Source organism: Lates calcarifer, linkage group LG17, assembly GCF_001640805.2.
Source record: "Lates calcarifer isolate ASB-BC8 linkage group LG17, TLL_Latcal_v3, whole genome shotgun sequence".
NCBI lineage: Eukaryota > Metazoa > Chordata > Actinopteri > Centropomidae > Lates > Lates calcarifer.
In genome coordinates, this window is record NC_066849.1 from 19089416 (window position 1) to 19113956 (window position 24541).

Below are 24541 nucleotides of genomic sequence, written 5' to 3' on the forward strand. Positions count from 1 at the left end.
ACACGCACAACCCCTGCATGTAGGTAGTTTTATAAATGAAGATGTCACCGCTATAATCATAACAAGCAAAGCACAGCTGGGGCTAAAACCAATCACATCAACAGCAGCCGCAAAAGCTATACTATCTCATAACCATACCAACCATAATAACCAGCAGGTACAGTCTTTCTCAATCAGCCTCAGCAGCGGTCGATGACAGAACTAGGTTGACTAACTCCGCTATGTGGCTGCAATGATACAGATATACACCACAGCCACAGCTGAGGGTGCACCAACTCCAGCCATCATCATATTACTATACTATAATACAGCTCAGCCCTTCAATATAAAATAATATTTTATTGCAAAGTAATGGGAAAAAAATTTCAAAAAACCCACCTGATCTTTCAGGAGCTTCACAAACTACAGCCAGCAGCCAGTTAGCTTAGCATAAAGACTGGAAAGAGTGGAAACAGCTAGCACGGCTCTGCCCCAATGTAAAATATACCAGCACCTGTAAAGATCACCAAACACATTACATAGGCTCATCTTAATTGATGAATCCATGCAGAAACTGCAGTGTTAAAACAAGTTTTGTTTTTACTGGGACTCACATGCCTCACTGTACACTGCCTATTAGCCAAGAGCAGTGACAAATTTACCAAAATGTCAAACTACTCCAAATCAATCAACCACCACTTCTGAAAAATGTCTATAATTGAGAAATTAAAGACACTCAACCAGTAAAAGAAGTAGAAGTATCTGAAATTCTTCCCTTGTTAAGAAAAAAGGAAAAACTAAAAAACCCTTTCCTGGATAAGAGCAGGAAGGTTTCCATAGTGCAGAATCAGCCAGAGTAGAGGTATGGCCAGTATTGGGGGTGTATTTGATTTAACTGAAGGTACTGACTCTGGGGGAGGTGCAGTGAACTGCCCTGGTATGACACTAGATCTGAGCCTCAAATTGCAAGGTCAGTCAGCAATGACTTTTCCTCTTTGCCTCTTTGCATCCAGGATCATGCTTGCTACAGTATTGCATTTTAGTCAGACTAGCTCATGCTTTACTTTCCAAATCACAGAAAGTGCAAAGTTCAAGGGTCAGAGGTCTCAATGCCCAGGCCGTGCAGATGACACTGGTTTTAAAGAAATTACCGAATGTAACATTCCAGCAAATATTAAATTATGTTTGATTTTAGAAAAGACAAAGATTTTGATATGGTGGTTTGGCATGGTGGTAAACACAGTTGAAACAACATGTCAGCGAGCAGTTGTGATGAGTATTAATGAGTCTGATTTTAGCCATTTATTTTAATAAGAGGCCAAGCAGATGAGCTTAACATTAGCTTGTTGGAACTGTTCGATTGGTTTTCCAAACAAGCGATCCATTACAGCGATAAGCTTGAGCCAGAGGTTTGGGTCTCACAGTCAAGTTCAATATGGAAACAAACTAAGAGATGCAGGAGATACTGTTCCACAAAGGACATTTGAAATCGAAATCCACTGTGACATTTTAAATGTGTGTTTTGTTTTGATTAAACAGAAGACGACTAACTGGGTGGTTAGCAAGTGTGGTTGAACAGACAAAGAAAAGAGTCTAATCTACCAAAACTACAGCAATATGAAGTCCCACCAACACTGTTACAGTGTTCACAGGTATGACAGTACACAGACAGTATGCAATGAGCATGCAATCATAAAAATGTTAGAAGCACATACTGTACACACATGTACATATGCGCGCGCGCACACACACACACACACACACACACACACACACACACACACACACACACACACACACACACACACACACACACACATACATTTGCCTTCACATGGCCAGCTGTTTGGGGCTGTGTAAAGAGGGAACAGTATCTCTATGGCAACCTGGGGAGTGAGAGGTCACTGTGTGTGTGGTGTGTGTGTGTGGTGTGTGACATTAAAGCTAATGCTATTTCCTGTGCTGGGAGGCAGCTCCAACTTGATGCTTATCTGGACTTGCCCATCCCTGCCAGGACATGGCCTGAGAGACAACAGTCAGTACACTAGTACTGACTGTTGTCTCTCAGGCCATGTCCACATTAATGTGAACAGAGATCAGTTTGCCTGTCAAAGTTTACCATACAAACAGACTTTTTAAGACAGTTTTGTAAAAGTTCCCCATCGACACTGTAAAACACTCAATACATTAATGTAATCTTTAAATCTCTCCTACTGGGCATGTTCAGGTCACTAGAGCTGCTTTACTCTGTTAACCAGACTGCTTTGAAATGTTAGACTGTGGCAGGTCAAAAGCCCCAAAGATTAATCATATAGCTGACGATTATCTGACATAAAATCAAAATCACTGCTTTAGGATTAGAGCTAAAATAGAAAAAATACATTTTTTAAATGAGTTTTGCAGAATTTTTACTAACCTTTGCCTGACAACACACACAAGTGTTACATGACACTGAGCTGAGGTGTCTGTAGATTGGTGTTGACATCGTGTTTCACAGTTTTCTACCAGTTGTCATGTTGTGCTTTAAGCTGTACTTTGATTTTCCACTGGTCGATATGACTTTAAAATATAACTTTGTAAACACAATGATTGTGGTGACGTTTTAATTTCCTCTGTCCCTGCAAAGATAAATCTGGAAGAGGATAAGAGGACAGAGGAAGCAAAGAGAAGTGAGGGGAGGTAGCAGAGGAGCAAATGACAAAAATAGAGGGCAATGACAAAGAGAACTGAGCAGGACAGAAAGAGAAACAAACAATTGAGGGGGAGCAGATGTCAAAAGAGGAGAAATGGGAAGGAGAGAGGAGTAAAGAAGAGAGAAGAGGTTGAAATAGAACAGGAGAGAGGAGGTGAGAAGAAAAGGAGAGTCACGTGGGTGATGATTGATCATGACTAAGCATTACACTGCTGGCTGTAAGTGAATCCATTCATCAGGTGACCTGCTGCTCTTCATTCAGAGCCGCTTCCTTTAAATACAACGTTTCATCATTTAACCAAAGACACACAACATCAACACACAACAAGATAGATTACACAAAACCAGTTACCATCAATATCTATCTGTGCTAACTCAAGTGCAGATATGCAACTTTTCAAATCACAATAAATGAGCAGAGTATATTCTACATGATCAGTCAACAGCAATCTAGCATAGTCAGGAACTAGCACTTACACAGCACTTTTTTTTCAGTGAGTGAAATGTGTTAAGCACCACTGGCTTGGAGGTGAAGCTTGGTCTCTATGGTGGCGGATGACTGCTTTTTACCCTTAGGTCGACCCAGTCTTACACACAACTTAAGTTCAATGACAACACTGAGTGACAAAGCAAAAAATAGTGTGCGTGGCAGAGAGTAATGGTGTGCAGGTTGCAGCGGTCGGGCCGGAGTTTGTGCCCCATCACAGCATCAGCAACAAATGCTGACCTTTTTAAAAACCATAACACACCCCAACACAACCTTTCCCCATCCATAATAAAACGTTTTAGTTGTTCAACCGTAACCATTACACAACCTTTCTTTAACCTTAAATATACTGTAGTTGCCAGAAAATAACTGAGCATTCAAAAATGTTGTCACTGAATGTAATCTGAGGTTTTGCAGAATCATCCAGTATCAACTTTCTGTCACCCTTGATCCCAATTATTTTTTTCCACTTCTTTAACACTATGCAATAGTTGTGTTGAATAGTAGTGTGTCCTTCCCAGAAGAACGTGTCTTTGGTGCAAAAGCTACAAACTGTAGCTTTATGTAATGAATGCCTACACTGAAGGTTTTGCCGAGTCCCGCTGCTGACAGTTACATCTCTGCGGCTGTGGAAGACAGAACACTGTTCGTCTGTTTGTGACGTTGTCTACAGTATATGAATGAGTTTGAGCCTGCTCATCCCAGATATGTTGTACAGCTGACTGGCTTTTGTTCTACAAATCCTGTCTAATGCACCACAGGGACTGAGTATAGAGTGAAAAGAGAGGGTTTAACTAGAGATTCACAGTACTTATTGGAGGGCAAACACTCCTTACAGTAACATTCAAGCACAGAGAATATCTTTCTACCTTACCTATTCAAATGATATATTTTATAATCAAGAAGAAGAATATAAGAATAGATTATTTTCAGCACAGATTGAAGTTTTTTTTTTAAATAAAGACAGATAGCAAATTAGACAAGAGAAGGGAGAATGGCGTGAGGAAAAGATGACAATGGAGGATGAAAGACAGGATACAAGACAGAGAGAGGCAGAGTGAGAGAGGTCTATAGGGACAAACAATACCCAGTGATGGTGCATATTGTCTCTGTTGTCACGGAGTGTGGCAGTTTGATGCATTGCATTGCTGGACGAAAGACAATTCTGCGAATGCGGACAGCCTGGCGTATCTGCATATCGATTATTTGTGGCTGCCATAAATACAGTTTAATGGAACTGTCAGTGTGTGCCATTGCACATAAACTGAGCCTGGAGCTCAGCTGCAGCTGGATGCTGCTGGCAGACAAGACTGGCCACATCTGCATCCAGGTGGAGAACAGCAGGAAGCATAGCAGGAGGTCTGCAGAGCATATACTGACTTGAATATGGTCAACTTTTTAATATCTTAATTTCAATAACTACCCTGTATACTCCCACAGAGATGGATATGATAATAATAAAGCTGCTCTGGAACTTGCTATAATTTTTGCCCACGTATTGCAAGGAAGCTTTTTACACTGCATTTCTCAACAGCTGAGAATGAGGGGTTTTGTTATTGATCAACAACCTTATCAGTTCACACAGTTACCCAGAAGACAAAAGATAGAAGGGTCAAGAAGGAACTAACTTCCACAAATGAATCATGGTTATTCTGGTTAATGATCTGCTGCTTCATTTTACCATCACATTTCTGTCAGCAGCTCTGGTTCGCTCTGATTCGCCCGACAACAAATAGAACACTTCATCACTCTATACTTGAAGGCCATCCTGTCAGTAAGAACCAGTCCACTGCAGCTGAAAAATTAATGTTACTATTGTTTACATTGTTATTTCAATGCATAGTTCATTAACTTCAGGGAGTGGTTGCTTCTCTATTAATGTGTTTTGATATAAGTGGCATGGGTTTCTCTGAGTAATAGATTTATTTAATACAAGTATAGTGGAAAAATATAAAGTAATGTTTCCATTCTGTGATGGTGCTCTGATCTAGAATGTTCCATCACTAACAAATGGGTAAAGCAGTTTCTGAAACTGATCCTCCTGAAAACCATATTTTTTGTCTACAAAAAAAAATTACTGGACAAACTAAAGTTTAAAGTGGGAAATCACAACATTTAACAGAAATTGCGCAGTCATAAGAGGGACAATCTAGGACAACGGATGAAAAAATGGAGCATCAGTCTTCATTCATTTTCTCTCCCTTCATCCATCTGTCCTTCCAACAGGCAGATTTTCTCTGTCCCCCCAGGGTCTCTTCAAGGGCTCCATTTATTCACAGAGCCATAAATTCTCACACTTAAGAGCGGCAGGAGGCACAGCTGGAAGGATGCCCCTTCTTCTGAATAAAAGCATAATGTAAAATAAGAAAGGAAAAAACAAAGACTTATGCCTGATAATGCGGCTTGTTACCTAGTTAACCACAGTTCAGTATCAACTCAGTGTTGTTGGGGGTAAACACATCAGACTGATTATTGATAATTTCAATTAAAAAGTGAAAAAAAGTAGTTTCTTAACTTCTTTTAAAGGGGTATTCCACCAATTAAGTAGTGCTCCCCTGCACTTTTAATCTTGTGAATCAAGCTCCAAAAATGCTGGATCCTACATTTTTCATGACTTAACTCAGCAGCATCTTTTGATAGACTCTTCCTGCCTGATAAATGTCCATCTCTCCCAGTCCAAGCACTGAAGACAACGTCAGGAATAATCATTACACAGCTGTTTTCACAGGCTGAGCAGAACACCTCATGATGTTTAAACTTCATATGTAAAATCAGTGGAGTGCCCCTTTAATATATTTGGAACTACAACTATATGTTTATGTTTATAGAGCTAAGGGACTCCAGCTAGTGTAACTTCAGAGCCATTATAATATCTAAATTTAGCACGTATGAGCTACTGTATGTACTGTATGCCTGTCGTACAGTTTAATGCTACACCACTGTTGGTATTATCAGCTTGTGAAGCACAAATAATCTTGTCTTGACAATATCAGCAGTATATCAACACACATGGTGCTGATTGAAGTACTGGGAGTAACAAGAAAGCTTAAATGTGTAATATATAAATTTAATGCACAAAAGCCTCATTAATAGTGCTGGTTTCTTTAATATATGTAACCACAGGCCTGAGGGATTGGCAGGAGAATTAAGCTTCTCTCCAACCTTCCTCCAATTGTCCTAAAACTTAATACAGCAGATAAGAATTTTGACACAGGGATAAAAATAAAGGTGCCTCTCTTCCAGAAATTATCTCTCAGCGAGTGAGTGTGACTTAATATGCCCTCATTTACGCACAGCATAATAAATTCACACATACACAGCTGGTGCTCACAGACAAAACTCCCAAAATACTACACACCCTATTAGAACACACACGGACAATCACGCACATACCAACATCCAAAATCACTCACCACATAAAAGCAGACAGATTGTACACACATAGACAGACAAAAGTGACCTATGAAAGAAAATGCAGAGGTACAGGGAAGATAATAAAGAGAGCAGTGAGGAAGGATGTCTTGCGGGAAAGAGGAAGACCAGATTATGCAGCTAATCATTGCTGTGCATTTTGGTCAGGATGTAGATCCTGTGAGGAGGCTGAAAATGTGAAAATCTGTAAAACTGTAGAACTAGAAGAGTCAGAAAACAGAAAAAAAACAATCTAGAGGTCATCATAATCATAATCTACTGGTCATCATATGAGGTCTCTGTCATTTGTATCCCTGTGATCTGGTGACACATTACAATGCACAGTGACAGGTTGACTTATTAAGATTTTCTGACAACAAAACATCAATCTGCTGACATATTTTAGACAAAAGATATCATTATTCTGTGTACTACCAGTATCAGAGTATCTTACTTAAATACACTGCCATATTTTAAATAACAAAACACACCCCCTGGTGGCCATATTTAGGGCCTTGCATGGCAGCAGTAAAAAGACATGGTTAATATCGGTCTACTGTGACCTGATCTCATCATCACCGAGCCATCTGATTGATTTTGTGATTAGACTATGAGCTTTTTTTAGCTAGCTGCCTGTGTCTGCTCAGGTGAAAATACTGAAGGATTGACTAACAAGGTAAGGGTAAACTAATGCCTGTAAAGGCCTGAGAAAGGAGAGCCAGGGCTTGAGCTCTTATCAAAGGTATATAATTTCAAGAAATTTGCATAAGGCAATCACAAAAAAAGTGGACAAGTGAAGATATTTTAATCTTTATACTGTTGTAGTTTTCACAGCAAACAAAAGCAGCCATTCAAGAAAGTATTTTCAATAATGTTGGTCTGGAATGAATCAAATGCCCAAAATATGAACGTAAATATAAAAAAAAAAAAAAAAAAAAAGTGGGGACAAACATTCAGATGATTAATAGTACCAGTCATCAACTTTGCTAATCAGCAAACCAAAGCCTGTAAAACAAAAGCAGACCTCCTTTGACAGTCTGGCTTAGGGTCTCATCTGTAAATCAAAGCCATCAGATCTTAGTGCTTCATTCAGCACACAGATGTTCTGCTGCTGTCGGCCGCTAATTCAGCTACAACCACATTACTCTCTTCCTTAATAAGGTTTACAGAGCATCTGCCTTACCAAGCCTCAGCCTGTATCAAGCAATGCTTTGCAATGTGCGTGTGCATTTGTAAAAGCTTTTTGTGGTGTTCTGGTGCTGTCTGTGTGTGTGTGTGATTACATGCATGCTTGTTAAACACCGCCATTGTATATCTGCTTGAAAATCAGGACAAGGTGAGTGTGTGAAGGCCAGTTTTTGTCATGTTGTATTTATTCTGATGTGTGTGTGTGTGTGTGTGTGTGTGTGTATATACAGTATGTAGGTTAATGTTCTTCACTGCATAGCTGTGTTAGAGTGAGAGGAGGAGCTCTTCTCATTAGGAACCTTTTAAAAAGCTAACTGGCTGGTCCAGTAAAGGTCAGGGAGCCCAGCAGGATGCAGGCTAATGATCCAGGACTCAACATTCTGTTTTCACCTTTAGAAATCAGAGCAAGTTCCAGTCTCTCTGTAGGTTTTACAGGGATACATACATTAGGTTTTTCTCTAAACCCTTTATCAGAAAATGAGATGCAGAAAACTTGAGTCTATATTTAGACAGCTCCACAACTGTCAGCTCTGCTCAGTAAGGCACCTTGACTCACAACAATGAGCATCACTGAGTTGAGAGAAAGACTCCTTGTTTTTGTTTTATTCATTATTCCTGTGCACTGATCTTGTCTCTTTAGTCATTCATATTCCCTCTGAGACACAATTTTAAGGTGCATCTGTTCACATACAGCTTTCATTGGAAGAGCCGAGTCACCCAAGTCAAATGAAGGAAAACAAATTTGTATGAATAAAAGCAGTTTGATTGAGTCAGCGGGATGAGGCAAAGTATGGATTAATTGCCTGTCTGAAGGTCACATTGGCACAGTCCTGAGTAGAACCAGGGAAGAGGAAATGCACTATAGCTGCAGCATTACTGGACTAACAAGACTAAAATAAAAAAAACTGACTGGAGCATCCTGAACCAAAACTTTTTTCTTTTTTTTTAAAAAGATCAAAAGGTAACAATATGAAGAAAACTTACAATATTTGTATGCATCTGTATGTTTGAGCAGAAAAAGCTGAGGGAGGAAACATCCATCTCTTAAAGTCACTACTAAGGATCACATGACACAATTTGAAATACTAAAATATTCAAGTAAATAAAATTTATTTTCCAAAATAAAATTTGTTTTGTCATGACTTACATGTTTATGTAATATTCATTATAACAGCATTTTGAAATGTTTTAACCCAGTGCAGAACACTATTAATATGTTTAAAGAAATTAAACCATTTAACACATCACAGACATCTTGATGGCCTCAGAGAAAATGATAAAAAGCTTGACCAAAACAAAGAAATTGTTAAAAAAAAAAAAAAAAAAGCATTCACAAGCCTATTCACATTTAAAAAAGAACAGCCATCCATTTCCTGTATTTTTTGTTTTTCTCTTCCAAGACCAAACTGTTCGGAAAGTGCTACAATTACAGCAACATCAAACTAACAGAGCCTAACATACAATTTAACTGATCGAGATTAGATTAAAATGACATGGAAAATAACTTCTTATAGAAATGATTTTAACACTTTTTTATGAGTCAGTGCATAACTCAAGTCCTCTGTCCTTGCTGACAAAATTATTCCCAAACTGGATTCTCCAAAGAGTCTCAAGATTTTTTATCAGTTATTAAGAAATACTGTAAATATTCCTTCGTGTTTTGACTCGTTCAGTTATCTGGGTTGGGAGTAAGTTTGGGGTGGATTGTAGGAGGCACGACCTACCTGGTCCCAAACAAGGGAAATAGGATGCCAGAGTTTCGCAGGTGGAGTGGAGAAACAGGTGCACCTGGACAACAGAATCAAACACAGTATTAATATCAATATCAATATTATCATTTTACTAAATATCACAATGTTAACAGAGTTAGAGAGTCATATAAATAAATACTTTGCCTCCATATTGTGAGTGACACATTGGTTGTGATTTAACATACATAACTCCAACACTGACCCTCAAACTTACCAAATATTGCTAAAAAAAGTGATAATTAAGTCGGGAGCTAAAAGTGAGTCTCATGATAACCCCTACTGCGAGTTGTGCGCTATGCTGGACCTGCACACATACCTGACAGTGATGTCAGGGTGTAGCAAGCACATACTGAGGACACTTTAACATTCCTGCAGCAAAGTGAGAACTTTAACCAATGGAGATCATTAAAAACAAACAACACACACAGTGTTTTCTCTGAGGAGTGGCTCAACAACAAGCTGAGCACTGACTCTTCCACAGGTAAAAGGTCTGCTGAGCTGTCACACTCAGCTGTAAATATATCAAAAGAGATACAAGAGAATCGCGACATGGGACAAATGCCGAGTTTGCTTTCAGTGTGTCATTTCTGAGTCAAGTTTCTGCAATGTCAGGTTTTCCAGGGAACCCGGCATACAAGCATCAGGACATGCTAGGAAACAAAATATAGAAAGGAGAAGCAAGTAGAAAGATTAACTGCTATTAACTACAGCCATTAGCTTATAATTAATATACACTAACTACTTGGTATAAATTAACTAATGCTAACTGCAGGAAATATTGCCAGCAGAATGTCAATTTTTGCTGTCTGTATGTAGTCACACATTTTCAGAACAAAGATACAAACATCCTATCTTCTACTCTGTCATGCACTAATTCCAGTTTCTATCTTGTGCTTTCATCTGTATTTGCAGCTGTGTGAAGCACAACGTCACACTACAGTTCACAAAAAGCAATTTGTAGATATGTCTGCCTTGACCCACTCTGTTTTGCTTTTTTCATTAACACTGGGCAAGTGGAAGTGTGGTGGAACAGCACTGTATCGATATCAGGACAAATGCAATGAAAGCAGCTTGTTGGGTCAAATAGCTCTGGTAACAGGTCTAATTGAATCTGTGTCAGGTTCTCAGTACAGGTACATCCACCACTGCAAGCAGCAGGATGGAAATCAATACGCACTCTCTGCATCCATGGATACACTCTAATTTCATTAAAGGGTTTTTTCTATGTGTGGTAGAGGTAGAGGTAGATAGGTAGATAGGTAGATAGATAGAGAGATAGAGATAGATAGATAGATAGAGAGAGAGAGAGAGAGAGAATGAGTGTACATGAGCAGGTTAATAAAGGTCATTGTATAATTCTATTAGAAAATTAGTGTTTATGCAAGAGAAGCCAAGCCTTTGTGTGTACACTTGGATTTTTGTTCCTGCGTTATTGTTTTAAAACTTGGAAAAAATTGTAACTACTCTGACAAATGAGTAAAGCTCTGAGATGACTTGAAAAATCTAATGTTCATATTTTTAGCAGTATAACAATGCATTAGGATGAACTTAACCCTTTATATTTACCCTTCGCACCTGATAGCTGGAATTTGCATCAAAAATCATCTCCTAAGACTTCTAACTCAGCTGTGTAAACACACAGACATGATACATGATCAGAAGATGCTATAATAAAAGATGATCTCACAAATAGAGGTAGGACAAAGAATAATAATATGAGTAATGACAACAAAACTTTGAAAACCTTTGGTCCACTAAATAGAACACTGAAAAAAATTGTAGTGCATTACAGGAAGTGGTGCATTCTGGCTCTTCTCCCTAAATAACACTATGCTAACACTATTATAAAATGCAAAATGCTGATTTTTATGAATCTGCTGTAGTTACTCATTTTGAATCCTAAGACTTTTTACATCATGACTTTTGTGCATTGTGTATTGTACTTCCCTCAAAAATAAGTCAGTATAACTGTGTATGTACCCTGAGTGCAGTCCTGGATTTGGCCCAGGTCAGGGGTGTGGAGGCTAAGGGTCCTCAGGATCGGAGGTGCTCTGACCAACAATGGGGCAGCGACCTTTGGCCAGCGCTGCTCCTTTTCTGGTGTCGAACAGGTGGAGGTGGAATTGATGCTGGATGTAGTTGTAGTAGTAGTCATGGTCAGTGTCTGAAAACAGAGTAAACTTTGTTTAATGGACAAAAACAACTATCGCCATTATTTTGTTTTTAAAGTGCTTTACAAAAAAACGAATCTGTAGTGAAACACAAATTATGCTTTCTCACTTCAGGATGAACTTTACAGGGACCCAAGGCTGTCTTGGTCTGGATCAGATCTGGAGGACTGAAAGGGCTGGAGGTGGGACTAGTAGGGTTGGTAGGAGAAGATTCATTGAACAAGGCCCAACCCAATTCACCACAGCTGAGGGCTTGGTCATTCAGGCAGAGCATTGAATGGGTTGGCCGGCTTACCCTGAACAAGACACAACAATAAGATGTCAGCAGTGATAGTTCACACTATTGTTTTTTTTGTTTGTTTTTTTCAGCACTGTCTAACATTATCTGTTTTAACCCATTTATTCTTTATTAAAATTAGGTGATTGCAGTGATAAAAGCAATGTGAATCAGTGATGTATAATAATCTGTGTTGCATTCTACAAGTACGTACATTAATAATTCAGTCTAGAGGCTCGAAATACTAAAATGTTCATTAAAACTGTTTATTTCACTGGTGTAAATTCAGAATGAATTAAACCTAGCATAGGTGTTGAATAAACAAAGTGACAACAAGGTGCAGTGCCAAACAGAAGCTAAAAGTATCCCAAGTATGTCAAATTTTAGGTTTTGCAAATGTACAGATTGAAGCCAGCGGTGCTGTGGCTCTGGATAAAGGCAGTGTCAGGTGGTTATACCTGGAAGTGGGGGCTGACCTCATAGTCCTCAATAAACTCCAGGGCAGGCAGCTCTTCCTCATCTACCTGAGATACCAAGAAACCCCTTGTATGCTTCAGATTTACACTTCACAAACAAATGTAAGTATACAGTGGTCTTTAGCTGTATTTGCTATGGGTGAATTAATAGGTTTATAAATCTGCAAATAGAAAATCCCGTAAGTATGTTATATTGGACATTAGTTATTAATATGACAATTTAGATAGTAGCATTGCTTCAATGAACATATGAAAGGCCAATGTCACTTTATTCCAAACAGAGGATGTTTATTCACTGCAACAGATTTATGACTATGTTAACTGTAACTATAGGTGTAATATATAGCTCTAATAACTGTAGAGTTTTCTGAAGCTGTTAATATTGGAGCCAGCCGCCTCCAACAAATTAATGACTGCCTCCATTAACATCAGAATAAACTTTACTTCAGGGAGAAGAAGCACTCTTAAATGCTGAAAAAGTCACTATCAATTAAGGTACTATTTAGACCTTAATTTAATTTAAATGTTGTATAGATGAACAACAGATGAGGTACTCTGAGGATCTGTCAGGCTTATTAGGTGACAGTGAATAATGGCTCAGGCTTAGCCATTACATGCATACATTAAAGTAAATATTCAGAGTACTTGAGTAACAAGTAAGTCAGTAAACATTCAGATTTTTTCCCATTTTGGAAAGCCGAGAATTCGTGAGAATTGAAACAGGCAGATAAAACACTGTTCCAAGTTTGGTGAAAGCTTTCAAAAACCATTAGCTGGAAACATATGTCTTATACAGCAAGGCTCAAGTTTGATATTTATCAGGTGGGATCCAACTCTCACATCAGGTCCATGTTGACACAATCAATTTCTGTCATCAGAGGGTGAGACAGCAGCAAAAGAACACACTCTGCCACCCAATCTGGTTGTGTAATCTCTGTGATATCAAATTTCAAAAGTAGAAACACATTAATAACTTACTACCTATGAACAGTATCTCTGGCTAGTGAGCAGGGGGGTTGCTTTATTCCCTTGTTCAGTTCTTGTAGCCATTAAACAGCCCACTGATTGGCTGTCATCTTATTTACTGGCCAACAACAAGCTGTGACCTTCCAACAGTGTGACTATACATTAAGCCGCATTGGACTGCCGCCACTGCCGCTGCCATCCCAACCTCTACCCACTTCAGCAAGATGATGTGTGCGTTTGATTTGAATGTGTGTCAGTGTGTGTTGAGGGTGTTTGGTGCTGCTGTGGGCCTGCAGCACTGACAGTATGGCTGGTAAGATAAGAGCAATGGACAGTGAGGAACAAAAGGCCTGGTTACAGCGACATTAAAAGCCTGGGTAAGAAAAAGCAAGTGAGAGAGGGGGTGAGAGAAGAGACAAAGAGAGTGTGCTCATAGATAACAAACAATTGAGACATAAAGCTGCAAATGCACCACAGACATTCACAAAGTTTTGTTTGGCTTACATAGAACAGCAGCAGCTAGGTTTCTCAGTGTGTGTGTTAAGCTTGTAAGTGTGTGTCTTAACTACCTTTAGTGTAGCCAACTTGGACTGTTCAGGAGTGCTTGCTGAGCTGGGGGTCCTCTCCTCTTCCAACTCTGGCAGATTAACCATTCCCTCTCCCAGGTAGAGACTCACTGGACTGACCTGGATACACAGCTGAGGAAAGAATGCAGGACCAGCGACTTGACTCAATATTACTGCTCTTAAGTGTACAGTGCATATGGCAGACACCTGCCAACTCATCAAAAAAAATCATCATGGTCACGATTCAAAAAGGTTTGTGTGTGTGGCTCACTGCTGCACTGGCTGTGGGGCTGCAGGGTGTTCCGTGCCCCTGGTTCAGCAGGACAGTGTGGATGTAGATGTCTATTTCAGTGTTGGTGTCACACAGGTAGAGCTGCAGCACATCCCCAGTGTAACAATTAAGAGCACCAACCAGGGTGCGATCACAGCACAGCTTCTGAAAAGAAGCTGTGGCATTAGCAGTCCAGGTGCCCTGCAAGAGACAAACCACAACAACACTCTTATTCCTAAAAGTCAGTGGTTACAACAGCAATATGATATGTACAAGGAAAATCACTCTGGTAATGATGCAGAATGAATGGAAGAAGTTCAACACTGTCTTAAGTAGGCATAGGCCAGTTACTGGTTTCAAGGTACCATGGTTTGAAAGTCAAGGTTTCAAAACCACGATATTTTCCATCTTACCGTTCCTGCAATATACCAACCCCCCCTTAGCTTAACACAAACATTTACTAACGTTTTAAACATTCGGTGTCGTTTTAAAATAAAACTGATTGCTTTTCGTACAAGGCATCTCAAAATAACTAATTTTAGATATTTAATACTGCTAAACTGTGAAATTTTTGCTTAAGGTTATCATACTGTCAGATTCTTATACTGGCCCATGCCTAGTCTTAAGCACTAATACAAGACAGAGAACATTTTGGTTTTAACTATGAAGTGATGCAGAGTTTTGCATGAAGGTTCACATGTGTCAGCTATCAAACTCACAGCAGTGGGTTTAATTCCAGCGAGTGATGATGGAACAGCTTGTGCTGGAAGAGCCGAATAACACGATCTGGGAAACAGAGAGATATAGAATGCTCTGCAAAAAACACACACACACTGACTAGCTTAGTGAAGGACTTGTACTGATTAACTGTTTCAGTGTTCGAGATGCCCCTACTTGAGGAACTTGAGGTTGGTGGTCTGCACAATGGTTGTATCACCAAAGTCGACATAGTACACCTCAACTTGAGTGCGGCTGATGATCTGATGGATCACCACCCGGTAGAACCACATTCCTTTAGGTGATGCGCAGCAGACCTGACCCCGTCGGACAAATTGCTCAGGAAGGCGGTAGCGCTCTGACACCTCAGGAGAGGTATAACATCGTCTACAGGTGAAAAGTGGAGAGGAAAAGTTAAAAATTTGTTGACACATTTATTTTTACTCATCATTTTTTTGGAAATCAGATACCTCAAGAGGAACTAGTTTGGGTAAATACATTTCAGAGATGCACACAATAAATAAATGGTCTTCCTGATTAAGTGCAATTTGGTTCTCATAATGATGAACCTCACTTTTAGAAAATACATAAAGAAGGACATTATTCATTATATTACTGATTATGCTATGTAATTCCAAAGGGGGCTCATAATGATGCATAAGGGCACAATAGATACAGGAAGTGTTGGTACATTATCTATAAAGTAAGCTGCCACTAACATGTCCACCACCTCATCTCAATCATCATGTCCTCCATAGCTCGCGCCTCCTCACTCTCACTGAAGCGGATGTAGAAATGTCCTGGTGACTCCACCTGCTCCACCAGGACTTCTACCAACTCGCGAGCAGTGTGGCGTGTCGGTGGCCGGAGACGTTGACTCTGCAGGGCATCCAGGGGTATGGCAGGGCTGCTATGCACCTGAATGGCAGGGTACATCTCAGACATCTACAGGTAGATACAGATAGATTAAAAGCAAAGTGAAAGTAGTCTATATTCAGTATCATTCTACAAAACATAATAATATCGTAAATTATTATAAACAACTTCAGTAAATTTGTAGGCCTGACATTTTATGCAGGGTAGACTGATAATGCTACTTCTTAAATCTAATTATTTGACAATCACTTCATTTAGGTCTCTCTCTTAGAGATTGTCTTTAGAGCCTAGAAATGTAAAATAATATGATGAAAAAGATGTCACCTAACCATTTCTTGGGTCTTGGAATCGTCACTGGTCTCTCGCTCCTCATTCTCATCATCTGTTGTGATATTATCGTCGTCTGCTTCCTGTTTACCTTCCCAAGGAGACTCTCCACAGCTGAGGTAGTAGCTCTTAAGTAGCGGCTTCACACCATCACCAAAACTCCCCTGTTGCCTTTGAGTCTACAAAATAAAGAAAAATAAATTCCATGCTTAGTTGGAAGCCATTGTTCACATGGCATCTCCTCTGTGACATTTCCAATGTCACAACCAACTAGTTCTGACAAACCATCAACTGTTATTTGAATACATGTACATACACACCTGACTGTGTGCTGTCACTGCCCTGTATGTCTGTGACTATCCAGTGGTGTCCACTGTCACCTTCTGCAGGTTTCAGGTGGAAGATGTCATTCATGGCAGCAACCAGTTCAGTGACACTGACAAAACCACTCTGTAGCAGTGGCAGCTCCTCACCAAAAAGCCTCTGAAGAGTAAAAAAACAATACTGGTGAGCTTCCCAATACTGTCACCATGCATCTTTTATTATTATCTAAGCTCTCCATTGCAATGAGGCACCTTTGTCTTGAAACTGCTCTCTTCTTAACCACTATTAGGACAACTGAGCTAAACATGACTGAGTTACTTTCTAGTGAAGCCCATTCTATTTATTTAGCTGAATCTAGAAAGACTGAATCCTGTTCCTCAAATGAATGACTGCTTTGTCTTATTTTATCATATGACACTGAAGGTGAACGAGTTTTGCATGTCCTTTTTTTTTTTTTTTAAATTTACCGTGTACTCAGTAGGCAGATCATGCACCGATAATCCATCACTGCTCTGACCGACAACCTGCAGAGTCATGAATATATAAAGAGTTTTATTACAAGACTTGAAACCACGTGTCTTGATTATTTTCTTTACATCTTTACACTGTGACAGTTATCACCCTCCAGTTTTGAAGAAAAATCTTATAGTCAGTCACTATGATACAGACATATGTGACACACATTATGAGACATTTCAAGGCTTACAATCATATGGGTAATGACTTTCAATTAAGGCCAGGACATAATTCTTGCCATGAAAGCAAAGAATATTACAAACTTGGGAGTTCCTAGTGACACTAAAACAGCTGCTTAACCTTGCAGAAAGTCTGACCTTTCTCAACTTGTCCTTCAGCTCCTGACTGATGGTACCAGCTACTCCATTCTCAACGATTCGCTGGCGCAGCTCCTCTTCCAGCTGATGTAGAAATTAAGTAGGAAAAAAAACTGAACACTAAATCTCTTTTCCCCACAATTCACTTACTGATTTAAGTAACTGAGTGATGTAAAAATGTTTGTTGTACTTCTGCTGTGGTATGTCAAAATGAACCCAGATCAATAACACACTGAATGCTTACAAGAGCTCGTGTGTCAAGTGTCAAGGTGGCAACTGCAACACAAAATTGCTGATTCAACACACACACAAATATACTTTTGCCTCCTGTATAAGTTGTGTTTGCATATCCAGTTTAAGCAACAAGACCTGGAAGGAATGGAATACTAAAGAATGATCCTTCATGGTCTCGTCTGGTCTTAAGCAACCCATACATATGCAGTTACTAGTTTTCTTTATTTTAAATACAACAAACCTTGAGGACACGTTTCTCAAAGAGTTGACCTTCCTGGCATAGCTGTGGTTCAGCTTTCTGGTTCTTAACCATTTTCGGCTTGTTACCAACAGTTGCTGACTCTTTACAGACAAGGTCCAAGGTTGTCTCAGTAGAAGTCTGGATCAGAGGACTCTGCTTCACTGGGAGAGCACAAACATTTTTCAAAATATGAAGACCCCCAACTCAGTGCTTTCTGTGCAAATCTTACATTAAAATAATTCAATATACAGAGTTTGGAGCGTGTGTTGGTTTGTCATTATTGACCTAATAACCCCAATAACATTTAGTCAATCCATACACCTTGGACAGATTAAATAGCTAACCAATTTCAAAAAAGCCAAGTGTAAATGCAATCCAAAAAGATACTACATGGATTGCTAAGTATAATAAAAAGGTCTAAATGCATAAGTGTCTCCAAAAAAGATGCATTTACCACCTATGTAAACCCACCTCTCTAATAACACACCTGGAGATATTGTTGCAGTCTGAGCTTTGATGTCTGGCCCTTTGAATGCTGGCTTGTTACACCTAGGTAATTGTGGTTTTGTAGGTCCAGTCCTCCTTGATGGACTGGATGGTATGATCAGTGGCCTGGGAAGCATGTGTTCCCTCAGGGTCAGAACTGAGCCCTGCCTGCCCTGCTGGATGAGGACCAGGTCAGCTGCTGCCTCCAGCATCTCTCCAGTGGAGTAGAAGCCATAGTTGTGAACACGCAGAGGGTGGCCAAAGCAGCGCAGGTAGCTGGCCTCCAGCACAGATAACCTGAGAGGACCCTGGGAGAGGGGCCACATCATTACTCAAACAAGACAACATTTTGCAACAACAGAACTACATGATCTAGGTTAGAAAAATAAAAAATAAAAGACATAACAGTCAGACTGACCTCCCTGCCTCTGATTTATTTGGGTGTGATTAAATAGTACACTCCTGTTTCAAGGGCATTCAAATTGGGACTATACAATGTCGTTTCTCATTTTGGTGAGAAACAATGAATTATGAAGTCATACCTGGGAGAGCAGGATGCGGAGCTGTGCCCTGAGCTGGGCAGGGAGAGCTGGAGGAGCACGACCTCTTCTGGGGAGGAACACAGGGGGGGGAAGCTGACAGTAGCGTGGCGAGAAGTAGCTGACACCTCCCCTCCTGAATTTTTTGTCATTTTTAGATGTGCGCTGCTTGGCTACTAGCTCCTCAATGTTCCGGGTGGACTCATCACTAACAGCTGCAATGATGTAAATGAAAGTGACAGCAAGAAATAAAAGGATTTGTTTAGATGTTTGAAAGACAATAGGATAATATTACATCAAGCTTCACCTGAATTCAATGCAGTTAAATACATGCTCAAATAAATAAAGAGAGTCTACCCTTTAAGATCGGGCTACCATCTGCCCTGAAGTTTACGGACACCACATCAGGCATCTCCTTCACCATTTCCAGGATGTTTGCGAAGCCCAGCTGTTTCAGGGGCATGGGATGCCCTAACATTGAGACATAGTCTCGCCGGAGCTGATCAGGCTCCAGGCCCAACTTGGACGAAATGAGCAAGGAGCGAACATCCTTTTTCAGCTTAGACAAAACCTCTTCCTGGTTCATCTTGCTTGCTGACATGTGGTGAACAAAGCAAGAGGAAAAAAGTTAATAAAACATGACTGTTTATCCTGAACTCAGCCAGATGGTGCTGGGGTATGAACAATTGAATGACATTTCGCAACACAGAATGATAAGGTCGCATTTTTCTTTAAAATGTATGTAAATTGTTAAAATGTCAGGTGGAGGCAGTTGAGGTCACGACGTCTCGCTTGCAGCCATTTTTAATTCTTACATTACACACACACACACACACACACACATATATATATATATATATATATATATATATTGCATTCTAGGTCAAATAAACCCCCTTGAAGTGACACTACTGCGCCATTAACAGGAGTGAAATAAAAATGCGTAGCTACTCGTGTTCCCCCATAGACACGTCAACGACAACTGCACATGGCTATCAGTTAAATTAGCATAACTTAACGTTAGCCTCCTCTTCGCAGAACCGAGAACCTCTGTGGGTTAAGCATACAGTCATCTACTGCAATACTGAAAACCTTCACTTGCAGTGTCAAAGTATGCAGTATGTATAGTGTGTCTGTACTGTCGTCAAATGGCTCCAAAAGTAACGCTACCCTGTGCGGTCCTCCCACGACGTCTCGGCCTTTCTGTAGCTCAACCTCCGCTCTCTTCACACCTGTTGCTAGCACAACTTTAAACGTGTAGAAAAACAGCCACAAAAGAAAGAAAGGACCGCGTGCGTTGTTGTCATCTGATATAGTAATCCATCCCAGTGATTAAATATACTTTTACTGGAGTAAAAATCCAATGCAGTTCTTTCAATTACCTGTGTAGCTACGGTAAAAGAAACTGTCGGTGCAGTGGCGTTACCGTGGCAGCGTCGCGAACAAAGATCGTTTATTGCAGAACTGACGATGACTGACTAGTGTAAAAGAAAAACACAAACCTATTGATGTGTATTTCATAGGGTAATCGTCTCATCTTGTCAGGTATAGACTATAAATAAGACTGGGTTTATATGTACGTATATGAAGTGCATATTTTTCACATTATTTGCATGTGCTGATAATGTAAAAAAAACAAACAAACAGATATAACTACATATGGTTAAACATGGTAGATACATCATAAAACGACTTACAGACAATATTTCATATTATACTGCAATTTATTTGTTGAAGTTCCATATTTACCCACGCATTTTTCCCTGACCACCAGAAATTTGGTCCCCACTTCAGCCAAGGTTTGATTGGAGGCCCTTGGCACTGACCACCTCTTGGCTGGGTTTGCACACAGTTAAACTTAGGACCTCCGTAACAGAAGGACATGTGGGCCACAGAATTCATTTCCAGCTTAATTAGGGTTGCATTAGGGAGGACAGTGTGTGTGTTTTCTTTTAAAAACAAAGAAAAAAACACTACATCAGCTCTTTGGAAAGAAGAGGCCTGAGTCTGCACATTCCCACTGAAGAGACACTGTGACTCCCTGAGCTGCACCACCATAGTTTGTCCTGACAGTAGACTCTGAGTGGCACTGGTTTTACCAAGGAAGAAACACAAATTTAGGTGATGTGCCCTCAGACTATACCTACAGTACACATACTACCATTCTGTCTGCCAAAACTGTGAGAATAACTCTTAACATTATACTTAAGAGTGGGAACATTTTTGCTCGTCTTTACTCATAGAAGAAAATGGGGAGTGTGTATTTTTAAGGGGATTAGAGAGAGGTTTGATGTTTCTGTGATATAATGAAGAGCTTCCCAGTTGTACTAAACCAAACCTGAACTAATATGAGACACTGGATTGAGTGGAGAGAGACAAAAACCTGATAAAACAGAATATTGCTGATATAAACCCATCCAGCAGGCCCTGGATGTTTTGATTTCCTGTCTGATAAGGCCATTATGTTATTTTAGTTTGGCAATCTGTTGATGACAGATTAAAGACAAAAGTTCACTGACCTAAAATTATGTGAAACAAGAAAGGATAGCAGATGGCACTCCCACTGCCATCCTATACTCCCACATCCAGTCAGCCTGATTCACCATCCACATATTCGGCCTCATTTCCACAGTAGACAGCAGCGCCACTGACTCCTGTTACAGACATCCAGCCAGAGGAAGCACCTCACAGCAGTAAAAGTTACACATTTCTTTATCTCTGCTGTATCCTGTGCACTTTACTGCAGAGCCATATGGAGAAGTCCTCTGATGTTCACCCCAGTCACATGCCTGGATCCAGTGTGACATCCAGGAAGAAGAGTAAGAGGGGAGACATGGTGCCTAACAGAAGTCACCGGCAAACGGGATCGAAAGCAGGCCAGCTCCCTGAGGCATCATCAGTGAGAAAAGAAAGGGTACGGAAGGAGAAACCAGAGACAAATGAGGTGAAGGAACAGGAGACAGAGGTGAAGTTGAAATCTACAGTGGTGGACATAGACAGAGTGAGAGATGATGAGGTCAAGGAGGAGAACATGGGGCTCCTGGAAGCAGCAGAGCAGGAAGATGGTAAGTTGAAGCCTGAAGAAAGAAAACTCAGATAGATTCTCAATCTCATGGGGGGGAAACGTTGATATTATGTTCTTGACTTATTTCTGTTTATATAAAATTTTTGATGTAAAAATGGCTGTTTTTCTTCCAGTCTTCATTCTGTGTAAATGGTTGGAGTTTTATATACTAAGTACTGTGGCTCTCTGCAGGTTTGAAGCGCAAGAACCTGGGAGTGTTTGAGTGGCTGTTGATGGTCTCTGTCTTGGCGCTGGTTCTCCTCCTCCTCCCTGTGTCTATCTGGTTCTGTGTCAAAGTATGAACTACACCACAGACCAAACAGAAACCAAACACTCTACAATAATCTACCTCACAAATATTGAGATCTTATACAGGAATTACATTATGTAAATGATTAGGCTGAGGTCAAACCACTAGACACATGCAGCTTGTGATGAAGAAGTAAAAGGGTGAGAATTATATGATTAAGTCTGAGCCACTAAAAATAACTCTTTGAGACTGTTTAGTGAATATGAGGATTTTAGCATTGAAATGTGCCATTTTACAGAGTCAGACTCAGCGCTTTCACCTCACAACCATCTCTTTCTGCCATTTGGACAATCACTGTTTTCTATTCAAATGGCCTGATTGATGCCTGTCATTTTGATTGACAGGTAGTGAGGGAGCATGAGAGAGCTGTGATCTTCAGACTGGGTCACCTGCTACGTGGAAGACCCAGAGGTCCAGGTTGGCTCTGGATACTGTAATCTTTTATTCTCAGTTGTCGGTGATGATTTAAAAACTGTACTTTTTTACTTTGTCCACATCAAGGATGTGCCATGGTTATGTGATCATACTGCTACAGACTTGTGAAAAATTTGAACACAATACAGTCAGTTATGCTCAAAATTTGTATTCATAAATTGTTTTAGTCTGTCCATAAAACAATTCTGTCTCCCTCCTCTGTCCAGGCCTCCTTTTCTACCTCCCACTCCTTGATGTGTGTCACAAGGTTGACATCCGACTGAAAATGCTGAAGGTTCCTCTTCACACGGTACAAAACAATAAGAAAACACACAACTGAATATGTGAAATTGATGGATAATAATTAACTGTTTACTGCTTATGCACCCTCCTTTCATTGAATGTGCAATTAAATCTTTCATAGTCCATAAAGAGATCAAACTTTTTCGCTACCGGCTGGTAAACTTCGAACCGTGTTTACATTAAAGTGGCATTCCAGCTTTGTTGCACTAATTTACCTCACACTATATGTCTGTATGCAGGTGGTGACAAAGGACTTGGTAAGGCCGGAGCTGAGTGCAGTGTGTTATTACCAGATAGAGAATGTGGCTCTGTGCAGCACAGCTCTGTTCAGTCTGAGCACAGTGTTGCAGTCTCTGGTCCAGGCGGCGGTCAGAGACGTTCTCGCCCAACACACATTCAACCACATCCTGCTGCACAGGAGGAGGATCGGTCAGCAGATACAAGCAGCTGTTGACTCTGTTGCTTGTCGCTGGGGCATCCGGGTGGAGAGAGCGGACATGTAAGACAAGTCAAGACTAAAAATCACAAACCACATTACATCCAGTGGCAGCAAAGCATTCTGGTCTATATATTGGTACTGTGGGGGCAGAACGTGATGGCCACAGAGAATAAAGATGATTTCTGAAACCTGTCAGGCCAAAAGAAAAAGTAGCTGGTTTTCACAGTACAAAGGACAGTTTCTGCATGCAAAGGATTTTTCCTCTGCATGCAATGATTTTTCCAGGTAAACAGCAAACAGGGATGTTGAGATTTGTAGTCCCTGCTGACCAGGCTGGGCTGTGCTTGTGTTTGATTTTCTGTCAGAGACGAGCTCAGTTTTCCTGTGGAGTTACAGCAGAGTCTGGCTGCTGAGGCTGAGGTCAAGAGACAGCAGGCCAGAGTAAGTAACCATACCAGCTTTTTATAATCTAATATTTACTACTATATATATAATGCTTGTTTTTGCATTTCAAATGTTTATGGCTTGTTTATTTTCTATTTTGTACTTTTTTTGTAAAATATGGCACCTATCTAAAGATTTAAAAAATTCAGGAAATTATCAGCATTGTTTAAATAACTTTTCAAAGATCAGGATTTCAACTATCCCATTGCTGATAAAATTCAAACACAGTAATTAAATCTTCAATGTGTACAGTTAGAATATGTTTGTCTAACTTTGGTGACTTCTAATAGTACAAAAAAGATAGTGGCAAACAGCAAAGCAAGCCATTGCCGATCCCTGTTCCAATGCCTTGCCACACTGTGCTAAATGTACCATGGTTTCATCTCCTTTTCAAACCATTTTGCTGTTTTTCCAGCCCTAAGTATGACTGAGAAGTAAGCCTGAAAAACAGTGATTCTTTAGAACTGCCATTTTCTGCATCCCCAATAGTGTTTGAAAAAGAAGCACTTCATACAGCAGCCCTTTCATCCTCCAGGTAAAAGCTGCAGAAGGAGAGACAGCTGCCTGGGACGGGTTCAGGGCCTCCTTCCGTCACCTCCATCCTGCCCTGATCCTTCCATTCCCCCCAGATCTCCTCAGCTTGACCTCTGACCAATCATCTCTACCTCCACCTCCTCCTCCTGCCATGGAAGAAGAGGGAGGAGTGACAGAGGAGGAGCCACAAACAGACTCGCCGATGATGTGACAGACTGTCA

At 40.3% G+C, this 24541-nt stretch overlaps 2 protein-coding genes across 2 annotated transcripts; one reads left to right on the top strand and one right to left on the bottom strand.

Annotated features, from left to right (window-relative positions):
* Positions 1-8898: 8898 nt before the first annotated feature.
* Positions 8899-20261, bottom strand: tdrd5 (tudor domain containing 5). Its single transcript, XM_051077255.1, is given in 19 exon segments — positions 8899-9545; positions 11489-11672; positions 11789-11944; positions 11946-11975; positions 12415-12480; positions 13968-14096; positions 14236-14436; positions 14955-15021; positions 15130-15339; positions 15683-15897; positions 16158-16334; positions 16468-16638; positions 16947-17003; positions 17313-17396; positions 17788-17948; positions 18275-18581; positions 18816-19027; positions 19170-19406; positions 19983-20261. Coding segments are annotated over 18 exon segments (2724 nt in total). The 5' UTR covers positions 19399-19406; positions 19983-20261; the 3' UTR covers positions 8899-9477.
* A 1115-nt stretch (positions 20262-21376) lies between these two features.
* nphs2 (NPHS2 stomatin family member, podocin) lies at positions 21377-24535 on the top strand. The gene is made up of 7 exons (XM_051077525.1): positions 21377-21877; positions 22051-22172; positions 22531-22603; positions 22828-22910; positions 23143-23402; positions 23708-23783; positions 24322-24535. Exons 1-7 carry the CDS (start codon positions 21565-21567, stop codon positions 24529-24531), a joined length of 1137 nt encoding a protein of 378 aa, XP_050933482.1. The 5' UTR covers positions 21377-21564; the 3' UTR covers positions 24532-24535.
* The last annotated feature ends 6 nt before the right edge of the window (positions 24536-24541 follow it).